The sequence below is a fragment of the Anolis carolinensis genome, chromosome 4, assembly GCF_035594765.1.
Source record: "Anolis carolinensis isolate JA03-04 chromosome 4, rAnoCar3.1.pri, whole genome shotgun sequence".
Classification (NCBI taxonomy): Eukaryota; Metazoa; Chordata; class Lepidosauria; order Squamata; family Dactyloidae; genus Anolis; species Anolis carolinensis.
In genome coordinates this window covers 245,865,806-245,879,407 of record NC_085844.1, presented here as the reverse complement: position 1 = coordinate 245,879,407, position 13,602 = coordinate 245,865,806, and the positions used below count along the sequence as shown (strand labels likewise).

At 40.9% G+C, this 13,602-nt stretch overlaps 1 protein-coding gene across 4 annotated transcripts in view; it reads right to left on the bottom strand.

Annotated features, from left to right (window-relative positions):
• uckl1 (uridine-cytidine kinase 1 like 1) overlaps positions 1–13,602 on the bottom strand; it is a 68,301-nt gene that overhangs the window by 25,344 nt on the left and 29,355 nt on the right. For all 4 annotated transcript variants that reach the window (XM_062979074.1, XM_062979076.1, XM_062979072.1 and 1 more), the window contains exons 4-7: positions 12,035–12,205; positions 9,623–9,694; positions 5,705–5,894; positions 3,628–3,689 (exon numbers count right to left, since the gene is read on the bottom strand). In XM_062979074.1, the coding sequence (XP_062835144.1) occupies positions 3,628–3,689; positions 5,705–5,894; positions 9,623–9,694; positions 12,035–12,205 (495 nt within the window). The remainder of the gene's footprint in view (positions 1–3,627; positions 3,690–5,704; positions 5,895–9,622; positions 9,695–12,034; positions 12,206–13,602) is intronic.

Genomic DNA, 13,602 nt, shown 5'->3' with positions numbered 1-13,602 from the left:
CCAGGACCAAGTTCCAAGCCTTGTTTCACGGACCTCGTTCTTGCATCCAGCTTTCCTTGTTTCCACGGACCTCGCCACGGACCTTGTCCTTGTTTCTTGCCTCTTGTTGCCACGTATCAAGCCTTGTTGCCAAGAATCTAGTTTGCTTCCAGCCTTGTTGTCAAGCTCCATTGGATTAAAGGACCCTGTCATTTCCCCACACTTTGCTTGGCAAAGTGTGTGTTTCGGTTATTGGATTATAACTTTGGACTCTAATATCACATATTGGGCATTGTTTTCTTGGACTATATTTGACCTTTCCTGAAAGGTCTACTTCTGAACTATATTCTTCACTTGTTTTTATTGACTTTATATATTCCTTTAATAAAGATATTAGATAGATTCTGGTCTCTGCGCATGGTTATTGGTGCTCTGCAGCCTGGGTCCTGACAATTGGCTGTAACCCTATTGTGTAAAACTGGTGGAAAATACAGTTCTAATGGATATGAGATCACACACCAGCTGAATGATTAAGTGGGTGGTGATATGTATGTAACTTAGGGGATATGCTGAAAAGGCCGGGTCATAACCATGTGACATTCATGACGAGGGTTTCATCACTCACTTTTGTCCCTGGCTGGTGACAAGCAAGGGAGAGTATAAAGGGTTGGGCTGGTTAATCGGCAGCAGCAATAGATCACTGCCGACCAGAAGATTGGCAAGTTTGATGCCCGAGTCGGACTGAGCACCCAACCGTTAGCCTAGCTTACTGTCAACCTAAGCAGTTTGAAAACAGATGAGCTGTGAGTAAAGAAATTAGGCACCACTTAAAGTGGGGAGATATTTTACAACATCATAAAAAATGCCGGCAAGGAGGGAAAATTCTGCGATCAAAAGGGCTCGTCGTCATAGTGTATGGAACAACAGTACCCCCATATGGCTGGAATCGTGCATAACCTCCAGACGCCAATGTTGGAAAACGCAGAAATACCTCTATCTGCCTGTCTGCCTGTCTTGTATGTCTAAAAACAGCATTGAATGTTTTCCATGTATGTGTGCATTGTGATCAACCCTGAGTCCCCTTTGGGGTGGGTCAGACTGAGCGCCCGACCATTAGCCTAGCTTACTGTCAACCTAAGCAGTTCAAAAACAGATGAGCGGTGAGTAAAGAAATTAGGCACCACTTAAAGTGGGGAGATATTTTACAACATCATAAAAAATGCTGGCAAGGAGGGAAAATTCTGCGACCAAAAGGGCTCGTCGTCATAGTGTATGGAACAACAGCATTCCCTATGGCAGGAATTGAGCATAACTTCCAGATACTGATGTTGGAAAATGCCAAAATACCTCTATCTGTCTGTCTGTCTTGTATGTCTAAAACCAGCAATGAATGCTTGCCGTGTATGTGTGCATTGTGATCCACCCTGAATCCCCTTCGAGGTGAGAAGGGCAGAATATAAATACTGCAAATAAATAAATATAAAAGAGAGCAGAAAGCACGTATTTTCTCTTGCCATTTATCCTTGCTGAATTCTCTTGCAGAACCATTGCTGATATCTGTTTTACCTACACTGTGAGTATATCACTTTATAGGCCAGTGACTGATAGAGGGGATCTTGATCTATGTCTGTGTATATTTTGTACATAGAGCAACGAGTCAAGATTAAAAGCCTCCTGTGAGTTTGGATGAAAACTGACTCAGGGAGTTTTCCTAAACAGTGAACAACGTCACATGGTTCAGTTAAAATCTGCTGACAACTGATAAGCACTCTGTTGTGTATGAGTCCGTTTTTTCAGCTTGCCTTTCAGACATTCAGTCTATTGTGCAGCATATCCAGGGTGGGTGTGATTGGAGAAAACTATAAATCCCGTCTTGACATAGTTAGCACTCAGCATTTGTGGATTTGACATTTTGGGAAATTTAATTATTTGCAATTTTGATTACAATGCTCTCTCTAGAAATCTCCAGGTCCCCCAATGCAGTTCAATGGCAAATGGAAGTAGACCATGAAGTCATGAAGTCATGCTAGATGACCCAAATATTCCTAGGGATTTCTTCATTCACATGAGGGTTCTGTGGCATTAACCTCAGCAAATATGGAGGGCAAATTATCATAAATGAGTCCATATATAAGATTTGGGAAATGTTTCAGGGGTAGCCATGATGATCACGGAAAAATAAAAAGTTTTTAAACTTTATATCCCATGAGGTCTCTCCTAGCTCTCAAATCTATGACTCTAAGGATGCATCTACACTACAAGATTACTGCAGTTTGATACCACTTGTAACAAAAATCATGGGAGCTGCATCAAAGGTTGTTGGTACCCCATCAAACTACAAGTCCCAGGATGCCATCACATTTAGCTATAGCAGTTAAAGTGGTGTCAAGCTAGATTAATTCCACATTGCAGATGTCTTTCAATGAATCTACCCATTAATTTTGCATAAGAATGCACAAGCATTAATGGGAGGTGAGGTGGAAAAGGCAGCATGAAGTTATGAAGTTTTATAATAGAGGCGTGCAACTGTATAGGGTCAGATGTGAATATTTATTTATTTACAGTATTTATATTCCGCCCTTCTCACCCCGAAGGGGACTCAGGGCGGATCACATTATACACACATAGGGCAAACATTCAATGCCCATAAACACATCGAACCGAGACAGAGACAGACAGACGCAGAGGCAATTTAACCTTCTCCTGAGGGGATGTTCGATTCTGGCCACAGGGGGGAGCAGCTGCTTCATCATCCACTCTGATGGCACTTCCTCACTTCCTCATTCTAACATTGTAAATTAGTTAAACTTGCCTCCCCACTTTTATAAGTGGTACCTTATTTCCTACTTGATAGATGCAACTATCTTTTGGGTTGCTAGGTCAGCAACGAGCAGGGGCTATATTTTATTTTTAATTGACGGGTGCTCACCCCGCCATGGGCTGGCCTCGAACTCATGACTTCATGATCAGAGTAATTTATTGCAGCAGCTGCTTACCAGCCTGCGCCACAGCCCGGCCCCTTTGGTGCCAGTTATCTCCATTTTCCTCTGCAGACGCTCTCAAAAGGGCAGCGGGGAAGTAATGTGGCATCACTTCTATCACTATTCCGAGACATAATGAGCAAAGTGGAGATATTTGGGATGGTACAAGTCTCTTGGATGATTGCGGGGACAGGTTTGGGGACTTTCTGGGTAATTTGGGAGCCAATGACATATTGCATCCCATCAGAGCTCTGAAAAGTTACCTTTTTGGATTGCACACAGTATCAAAGAACCGTGAAAGCTGCAGTCCCAAAAGGAAACTTTTTGGAGCTCTGTATCTAATACTCAAGAGTTGGGTGGCAGCAGAACTGAGTGTTGAGGAAAAGGTCAGAGAAGCAAACAGTTGAAAGTACCAACCCAAACTGACAACTAAATGTGGTGATGACAAAAGGGGCCCATGCGGTTAGTTTGCAAGGGGATTTGGGATATCGCGCAGCCTCCTTTAGCCTCCCTCCAGCTGCCCAAGGGCCTTTGCTAAATGTTTTAGTTCTCTAGGTTAAAAAATTGCAACATTGCATTCACAGGTTGGGTATCCCTAGTACTTACAAACCAAAAGCCACCCCACCCCAAATGCATAGTTCACATGCATTGCAAAAGTGGCCCTTACCTCCTCCAGCTGGCTGTGGACGTGCTGGACAATCAGGTCGATGGCTACAGTGTTCCCACTTCCTGAATCAAAAAAAAGAAGAAAAACATGTGTGTGTTTTGAGTCTAGTCCCCTCTCTGCTTTTCCTTTTGCCAGAAGATGAAGACATTCCTATTCAAGCAGGCTTTGAATATGTAAGCAGGAGGGCTTTCTATGGATTGTTTTATTCTTTTAGAACTTGCCTTTGCTTTCTAAATGTTTTTATATTATTTTTACGTAGTTTTAGTGATTTTCTAACATTTTATTTATTTATTTACATCACTTTTACCCTGCCTTTCTCCCCGAGGGGACTCAAAGCGGCTTACAATAAATAGCCAAAAATTCAATGCCTAAAAACAATGTAAAAACAACAATTCATATAAAAAAATCTACAAAACAACAATTCATATAAAACAGATACCATTGCAAAATAAAATCACATTATATAAAATTGTAAGCATGTCCAAGATTAGAATTTATATTTATAACACTTATATTGAGAACATTTTAAATTGTTTTTAGAGGCCGCCATTTCACCCAGTCAACTTTCAGTCATGAATTTTGATGTGCATTCTGTTACCACTGTATGTCAATTCTATAGCAGTGTTTGGTATACGTTTTCATATATGTGTGTGTGTATATATGTATGTGTGTGTGTTTATCTATGAAATTTAGAAATTTAATGTATTTTTATTTTCATTTGTTTCTGAATTTATTGTACCCTGCCTCAAGCCATCAGGAGAGGATGATGATGATGATGATGATGATGATGATGATAATAATAATAATAATAATAATAATAATAATAATAATAATTTATTTCTAGACTGCTCTCTCTCCCCAAAGGGACTCAAGGTGGTTTACAGACACAAAACAAAAAGGCAAACCATCAATGCCTCAAATGAGTACAAACATATCAAAATAATGCAAGATAACGCACAGTAACAACAGTAAACTTACAACAAAAAAATTAAGCACTGAGATGAAAATAATCAAAAACAATAAGACATAGTAAACTAAAACATCAGTAAAATTACAACATATATCTTGCATTATGTTATTATTCTTATTGTATTATACCCTGTATTATACTTCTTCTTCTTCTTCTTCTTCTTATTATTATTATTATTATTTTATTGTATGACACAGCAAACAAGATAGACATGCTGGATTTCATATCACAAAATCACAAGTCGAACACTTCCCAAGCGTTTAGGACTGTGTGATGTATTTTCGGATGATGCGCGCAGATCCCAGTCGGGTGGCCTTTTGCAGTTGACAGATCGTAATTATGTCAATGTCTATTGTTTCCAGATGTCGGCTGAGAACTTTTGTCACGGCACCCAGTGTGCCCATCACCACCGGGACCACCTGCACTGGTTTCTGCCAGAGTCTTTGAAATTCAATCTTGAGGTCCTGATAGCGGCTGAGTTTTTCCTGTTGTTTTTCGTCAATGCGAATGTCACCTGGGATGGCAACATCAATGATCCAAAACTTTTTCTTTTCCACAACTGTGATGTCTGGTGTGTTGTGTTCCAGAACTTTGTCAGTCTGGATTCGGAAGTCCCACAGTATCTTTGCGTGCTCATTTGTCATGACATCATCATCATCATCAACATCATCATCATCATCATTATTATTGGGGTATTTTGTGGTTTTGCAAACCAACAAGCAGAAGTGCCACAGCCACAGCCTTGAAAGTAGAATTGATCTATTTATTTATTTACAGTTTGGCCACTTGAGAGACACATTGCAAATACACAGTGTATAAATATGATACAATACAAATCAAAGCACATTAAACATAAAATACAAGACAAAAATCACACAAAGCATAATAACATCCAGAAATAAGATATAAATAATTATTAAGCATTAAAAACATTTAAAACCAATTGCAATTATTGTGGAGACTCATCAATTCAAATGAAAGTGGTTTCCAATTTTGGAGCATTTCAGATTTTGGAGACACAGATAAATGAGGCTATACCAGCCTGAGACAGAACCCCACCTGAGAAACCAGCGATCCATCAAACAGGGCAAAGGGAGGGACACATACCTCGTGGAACAACAATGTCAGCGAGCCTCATGGTGGGCTGGATGTACTGGTCGAAGGCGGGTTTCACGAATTTGTTGTACTGCTTGATGACCCCCTCGATGTCCCTCCCGCGCTCAGTGATGTCTCTGCGCAGGCGCCGGACTAAGCGGATGTCGGAGTCCGTATCCACAAAGATCTTCATGTCTAGAAGCTGGAGAGCACAGACATATGAAAGAGAAGAAGCAGGATAGAATATTATCGCTCTTTGAAGTAGGAATGGCAATCATAGGAGGTCCCTTTCCTAAAAATAATAGGTCAAAAATGCTTGCTAGTGCTACCTTGGGCAAGGTATTCTTTCCACTCTATTCTTTCCACTTCTTTCCAATTTCTTTCCACTCTATTCAATACACAGAAACCTGGACACCATGCTAAACTCTATGCACCAGGTGCATATCTTTGAAGGACATGCTCTTAACAGATGATACCACTGAGGGACTCCAAGTCATAGATTTGGAAGGGACAGGAGACATCATGGCCAACCTCTTGCCATATAGAAACTTACGGCAAATGCACTGATGACAACTCTCTTGTCAATGCAAAGGATGGAAGAATAAGGTTATACATCTGAATACTGTTATCAACCGGCAGCATGCTGCGCTGATTTGAATGGTGAACCAGGACTCTTGAACCTGGCTGACCATAGAAATCTTCTGCCTAACTTTAGACAAATCACACACTCTCAGTCCAAAGACCATTTATTTATTTATTTATTTATTTATTTACAACATTTATACCCCGCCCTTCTCACCCGAGGGGACTCAGGGCGGCTTACAAAAATTGGCAAAATGTAATGCCCAAATTGCAATCATAAAAACAAAACAATATAAACAGATCTGTTAATAACATTGTTAAAACACATTATAAAAACCTTAAAAACGTATATATAAGACAATGGCAACCCCACCCTGAACAAACCTTGCTGTTTTAATCTATGTTGATTGGACTTGTCTCTATGTGAGCCATCCCGAGTACCTTCAAGGAGATGGAGGCGGGATATAAAAACAGCTGTTGTTGTTGTTGTTGTTACTATTATTAAACCCAATATTTATTTTTATTTATTTATCATATCAGAACCGAACTAGGAGCCCCCTATGGCGTAGTGGACTAAAGCCTCGTGACTTGAAGGTTGGGTTGCTGACCTGAAAGCTGCCAGGTTCGAATCCCACCTGGGGAGAGTGAGGATGAGCTCCCTCTATCAGCTCCAGCTCCATGTGGGGACATGAGAGAAGCCTCCCACAAGGATGGTAAAAACATCAAAACATCCGGGCGTCCCCTGGGCAACGTCCTTGTAGACGGCCAATTCTCTCACTCCAGAAGCGACTCAAGTTGCTCCTGACACGAACGAAAAGAACCGAACTGAGGGTACAGTTGTAATGTATTTAAAAACACAAGCAAAGTTAAAACTTGGCATTATACTAGATTTCCTTTGACCAGAAGCTGGCTACTTGGGAGTGCCTCTGGTATTGCTATAAGAAGATCCTCCATTGTGCATGTTGCAGGGCTCAGACTGCATTGTAGTAAGTGGTCTGTGGTTTGCTCTTCTCCATACTCGCATGTCATGTACTCCACTTTGTAGCCCCATTTCTTAAGGTTGGCTCTGCATCTCGTGATGCCAGAGCGCAGTCCAAGTCACTCAGTCATCTGTGTGCCCAGGAGGGAGTCTCTCATCTGGTATCAGACAAGGATTTGGGTTTTAGTCTGCCACTTTTGGACTCTCGCTTGCTGAGATATTCCTGCGAGTCTCTCTGTAGATCTTAGAAAACTATTTCTTGATTTAAGGAGTTGGCGTACTGGCTGATATTTGAACAGGGGATGGGCTGGAGATGTCACTGCCTTGTTTACTTGACATTACCTCAGGGTTCCTCTCATCCCAAATTGACCTCAACTTTATCTATGTTTTGAGTTTACAACCTATGATGTGAACTTTGCTAATCTACTATTACAACCTCACTGTTTTTAAATTCTATGTTTTTAATAAGTGTGTTTTTATTCTTTTTGGTTAATGTGCAAATATTACAATTGGTGCATGTTATTGTTTATTGATGTATTGTATATTGTTATTGTTTTGTATTTGATATCTCTGTGAGCCGCCCCGAGTCCCCTCTGAGGGAGATGGTGGCGGGATACAAATAAACTTATTATTACTATTATTTTATTATGACACAGCAAACAAGATAGATATGCTGGATTTCATATGAAAACTTCTTCTTATTATTATTATTCTTATTATTATTGTATGACACAGCAAACAAGATAGATATGCTGGATTTCGTATCACAAAATCACAAGTCGAACAGTTCCCTAGTGTCTAGGACTGTGTGATGTATTTTCGGATGATGCGTGCAGATCCCAGTCGGGTGGCCTTTTGCAGTTGGCAGATCGTGATTTTGTCAATGTCTATTGTTTCCAAATGCCGGCTGAGATCTTTTGGCACGGCATCCAATGTGCCCATCACCACCGGGACCACCTGCACTGGTTTCTGCCAGAGTCTCTGAAGTTCAATCTTGAGGTCCTGATAGCGGCTGAGTTTTTCCTGTTGTTTTTTGTCAATGCGACTGTCACCTGGGATGGCAACATCAATGATCCTAACCTTTTTCTTTTCCACAACTGTGAGGTCTGGTGTGTTGTGTTCCAGAACTTTGTCAGTCTGGATTCGGAAGTCCCACAGTATCTTTGCATGCTCATTTTCCAATACTTGTGCAGGTTTGTGATCCCACCAGTTCTTTGCTGCTGGGCGGTGGTACTTGAGGCATAAGTTCCAATGAATAATTTGGGCCACATAGTTGTGCCTCTGTTTGTAGTCTGTCTGTGTGATTTTCTTAAAAGCAGCTGAGGATATGATCAATGGTTTCGTCGGTTTCCTTGCACAGTCTGCATTTTGGGTCATCAGCTGATTTTTCGATCTTGGTCTTAATTGCATTTGTTCTGATGGCTTGCTCCTGGGCTGCAAGGATCAGGCCTTCTGTCTCCTTCTTCAGGGTCCCATTTGTGAGCCAGAGCCAGGTCTTCTCCTTATCAGCTTTTCCTTCACTTTTGTCAAGGAATTATTATTATTATTATTATTATTATTATTATTATTATTATTATTATTATTATTATTATTCCTTTAATTACTGTTCGTTATTTCCCAGAGAAAACCCAATGATAGGTCATCATAAAATAAATCTTAAATGATTTGAAAGCTGTAGGAAAGTCTTCCCTGTTGAAAATTCCTAAACTGGACACTAGAGGGCACTGTTACATTAGCTAGAGCTGCAAGGTTTGATATTCTTAAATGAAAGCAGAGACCAAAATAATGTATTTTCAATGACTTTTTGGGCCATAAGTGAGGAAACTTTGTCAGTCAAGGCAAATTGAAGTTCAGAGAAGGTGCCAGGGGCTTAATTCCAAACAGCAGGTGGGTCAAAGATAACACTATGTAACAAGACTTTTGTTCCTAGGTTATAAATGTCATTTCCTAATTGGTTCCATCATAGAAGCATTGAAAAAACTGTAAAAACTTTGTTTTGGAGAGACATTCTGCAGCACATTTTGCTATATTTTTTAAATAAATAGCTCATTGAGACTCAACCAATTCAACCTAGTTTGTGGCAGCCACAAAAAACAAAGTTTCTGGAGCATAGCAACTAATTTCAAAGTCAGTACTGCACAATTAAGCAGGAAATGACATGTTCAAACCAGGAACAGAATTTATTTTCAAATTTTGTTACATACTGTAATAGTGGAAGGAAGTAGATAGGTGAAACTGCAGGTCCTGGCTGGTTCATAATGTATTGCTAATGCTTTACGGCTCTGACATGAACACGGACTTTCTTTGTAAGAGGACAAAATTATGATTTTTTTTAAAAAAAGAACACAAACTGGCCCGGATCCTCTTACCTTTAAAAGCTCCTTGTCGGAAAATGCCATGATGCCTTCAAATATAATGACATTTGCTCCATAAAGGGTTTTCTGGAAGAAAAAGGTTGTCATTAAAAACCTAAGACAAAGAGACAAGGCCAAGTGAAAAAGTGGAGGTGAAGGGAGGGCTGACAGCAAGCAATAGTTTTTAAGCAAGTTACTCTATTAAGCAGGCATGGGCAAACTTTGGCCCTCCAGGAGTTTTGGACTTCAACTCTCACAATTGCGAGAGTTGAAGTCCAAAACATCTGGAGGGCCAAAGTTGGTCAAATGCTATTTTCTGTAGGGCAAGGATGGGAAACCTTTGACTCTCCAGATGTTTTGACCCACAATTCCATTATAGTCAATGGAATAGGATTTTGAGAGTAGTAAACGAAGGCATCTGGAAGAATACATTCCAGCTCTTTATAGTACAGAACTTACAAAAATGGACTCAAAGCACAGGGCCAAAGTCTACCAGTAATGTTTCTTTTCATATATTCAACTAAATGACTTGCATCAAACATGACTGTCAGAGGAAAACTCCAAATGGGAGAGAAAATGCATTCATTGAAGGATTAATTTGACATACTTGATTTGATTGTGAGTAGATCAATAGGTACTGCTCCTGCGGGAAGGTAACAGCCCTCCATGCAGTCATGCTGGCCACATGACTTAGGAGGTGTCTATGAACAACACTGGCTCTTCGGCTTAGAAATGGAGATGAGCACCAACCCCCAGAGTCGGACACGACTGGACTTAATGTCAGGGGAAACCTTTACTTTTACTTTACCTGTCTAAGATCACTGTTCATTCTAAAACTTGCAAACATGAAACCATTAAAAAAAAGCACATGTAAGTATAAATAGGCCTGGGCTGTGGCGCAGGCTGGAGAGCAAGCCAGCTGCAACCAGCTGCAATGAATCACTCTGACCAGGAGGTCATAAGTTCGAGGCCCGCTCGGAGCCTGTGTTTGTCTTGTCTTTGTTCTGTGTTAAAAGGCATTGAATGTTTGCCTATATGTGTAATGTGATCCGCCCTGAGTCCCCTTCGGGGTGAGAAGGGCGGAATATAAATGCTGTAAATAAATAAATAAATAAATAAATACATCCCATCTCTAAAACTGGCAAACCCCAGTGATCAAAAGAAGTGGTAGGCAACCCTAATATGGGAGAAAAAAATCTCTCTTATTCCATCCAGACATACAAGGAATAATTTCTTATCATCTCAGAAGCAACTTGAGAACATACTGCAAGTCGCTTCTAGTGTGAGAGAATTATCCTTCTATAGGCACGTTGCCCAGGGGACACCCAGAAGTGTTACCATCCTGCCGGGAGGCATCTCTCATGACCCTGCAAGCTAGAGCTGACAGACGGGAGCTCACCCTGTCTCATGGATTGAACTGGCAAGCTTCAAGTCAGCAACTCAACCTTCAGGTCAGGAGTTCAGACGGCACAAGGGTTTAACCCACTGCGCCACTGCAGCTACTCACAAGGAATAATCTATATATATAAAAGGGTAATGAAATTTTGGCCTAGGACAAAACAACAAAACTACACATCCCAGAAACACTAAACTTGGCAGCACAACCCCTCATCCATGCCTCTACGTTCATACAACAAAAAGAAAAGAAAAATAAAGTCCTAATTAGAGGGAGAGAAATGATTGTTTTTATCCAATTGCTGCCAGTTAGAAGGCTAAGCCTTCCACTTGGTCTCCTAGCAACCCACTCAGCCCAGGGGACAGGCAGAGTTAGGCCTCACTTAGGCCTCTTCCACACTGCCTATAAAATACAAATTATCTGATTTTAACTGGATTATATGGCAGTGTAGACTCAAGGCCCTTCCACACAGCTATATAACCCATTTATAATGGACTTAATGTCAGGGGAAAACCTTTACCCTTTACCTTAATTACCACCAATTCCTCAATACTTCATTTCCCATACCATCATACTTCGCCACAGCAACGTGTGGCCGGGCACAGCTAGTAGTTGCTATATATTTGTATCCACTATAGGACAATTCAAAATTTCTCCTGAAAAACTTGGCTTATATTCAAGAATATACAGTATTTTGTGTTGTCAAAGGCTTTTATGGCTGGAATCACTGGGTTGTCCATGGCCATACAGTCCAGAAAACTCACAGCAACCCACTATATGTATTTTTCTTCACACAATAATTCCTCTGTAACACTTCAAGACATTCAAATGCCAGAGGAAAACTGCACAAAAAGTCTTCATTATTATTATTATTTCCAGTGGATTCTCCTGATGGTTGATAAATCCACATTTCAATCTGGAAATGAGTCATTGACAATATGCTCTCCTTTCCTAGCCACAATACTCTGGATACTTAAAGCATATTACTTAATGGGGAAAAACCAAACTGTTAATGAAGAAGTACGGCTCACCCATTCTTTTTTGCGGCTGTGGGTGGTGAAGTCGTAAATGGGGATCTTGACGCTCTTCCCTTGCTTGAGCTTCTTCAAGGTGGAGATGATCAGGTCGAAATCGAAAGCATCCGGGTGGTCAAAGTTGTAATCGTTGCTGGCCGCTTGATGCTGTTGCTCCTTGGTCAAGACCTGCCAGAAGGAGGAGAAAAAAAATAATGCATCCCAAATTAAAGCAGAGAATTAGGCCAGCATTCTGTTTGGGTTTTATAGATTTACATCTTCATAACAGTAGTTCGAAGGCTGGACTATGACTTTAGATATCCCCCCATTTGCCCATCAAAATCCAATGGTCAATCTTATGTAAGTCACACATTCTCAGTCCTAGAAAATATTTATTTATTTACAGTATTTATATTCCACCCTTCCTTCTCACCCCAATGGGGACTCACAATGTACATATACATGGCAAACATTCAATGCCATTAGACATATGACACACAAAGACAGAGGCTATTTAACATTTTTTCCAGCTTCTGACTTCATTAGAATATGCTCGATTCCGGCCACAGGAGGAGCTGCTGCTTCATCATCCACTGTAACACCGAGTCCTTGATAGAGTACTTCCTCATCTTCCAGCACACATGCTGCTGGACATTTTTATGGCGATGTAAATTAGTTAAATTAGCCTCCCCGCATAAGCGGTCCCTAAATTTCCTACTTGACAGATGCAACTGTCTTTCGGGTTGCTTAGGTAAACAACGAGCTGGGGCTATTTAATGGTCGGGCACTTAATCCAACCCGGCTTCGAACTCATGACCTCTCGGTCAGTAGTGATTTATTGCAGCTGACTACTAACCAGCTGCACCACAGTTGTGAATTTTCCGGGCTGTATGGCCATTCTCTTCTGACATTTCGCTCACATCTATGGCAGGCATCCTCAGAGGTTGTAAGGTCTGTTGGAAATGAGGCAAGTGGGGTTTATATATCTGTGGAAAGTCCAGGTTGGGAGAAAGAACTCTTGTCTGTTTGAGGCAAGAGTGAATGTTGCAACTGGCCACTTTGATTGGCATTGAATAGCCTTGCAGTTTCAAAGCCTGGCTGCTTCCTGCCTGGGGGAATCCTTTATTGGGCTGTTAGGAATTGTGGGAGTTGAAGTCCAAAACATCTAGAGAGCCAAAGTTTGCCCCCAAGGGCATGCCATTCTCAATGGACTCTTTGTTTCATCCAGGAAGAGCGATTTTATGGTCTTCCAAAGCACTTGCAGTGTTCATTGGTGGTTTGGACTGCATAGCAATTCAAATATTTCATGGCCTTTCAGTTCCCTTGCTTGTGTTCACTGATTGTTTGCAATGAATATGTTATTCAAATGTTGTTGAATGATGGATGGTACAGTGCGCCCTATATTAGTTCGCCTTTGTTTAAGGCGGTTAAACCGGTTAATATTAGAAAACTAGGAAGGTGGCAAAATCCCAGCTCGGGTTTCTGATTAATGATTGCTCAGCTTGGTTACAGACTTGACTCCCAGGATTACAGGCAATAAAACAGATTGCGCTGGGACTTAAAAGGGCGGAAAAAAGATTTAGAAT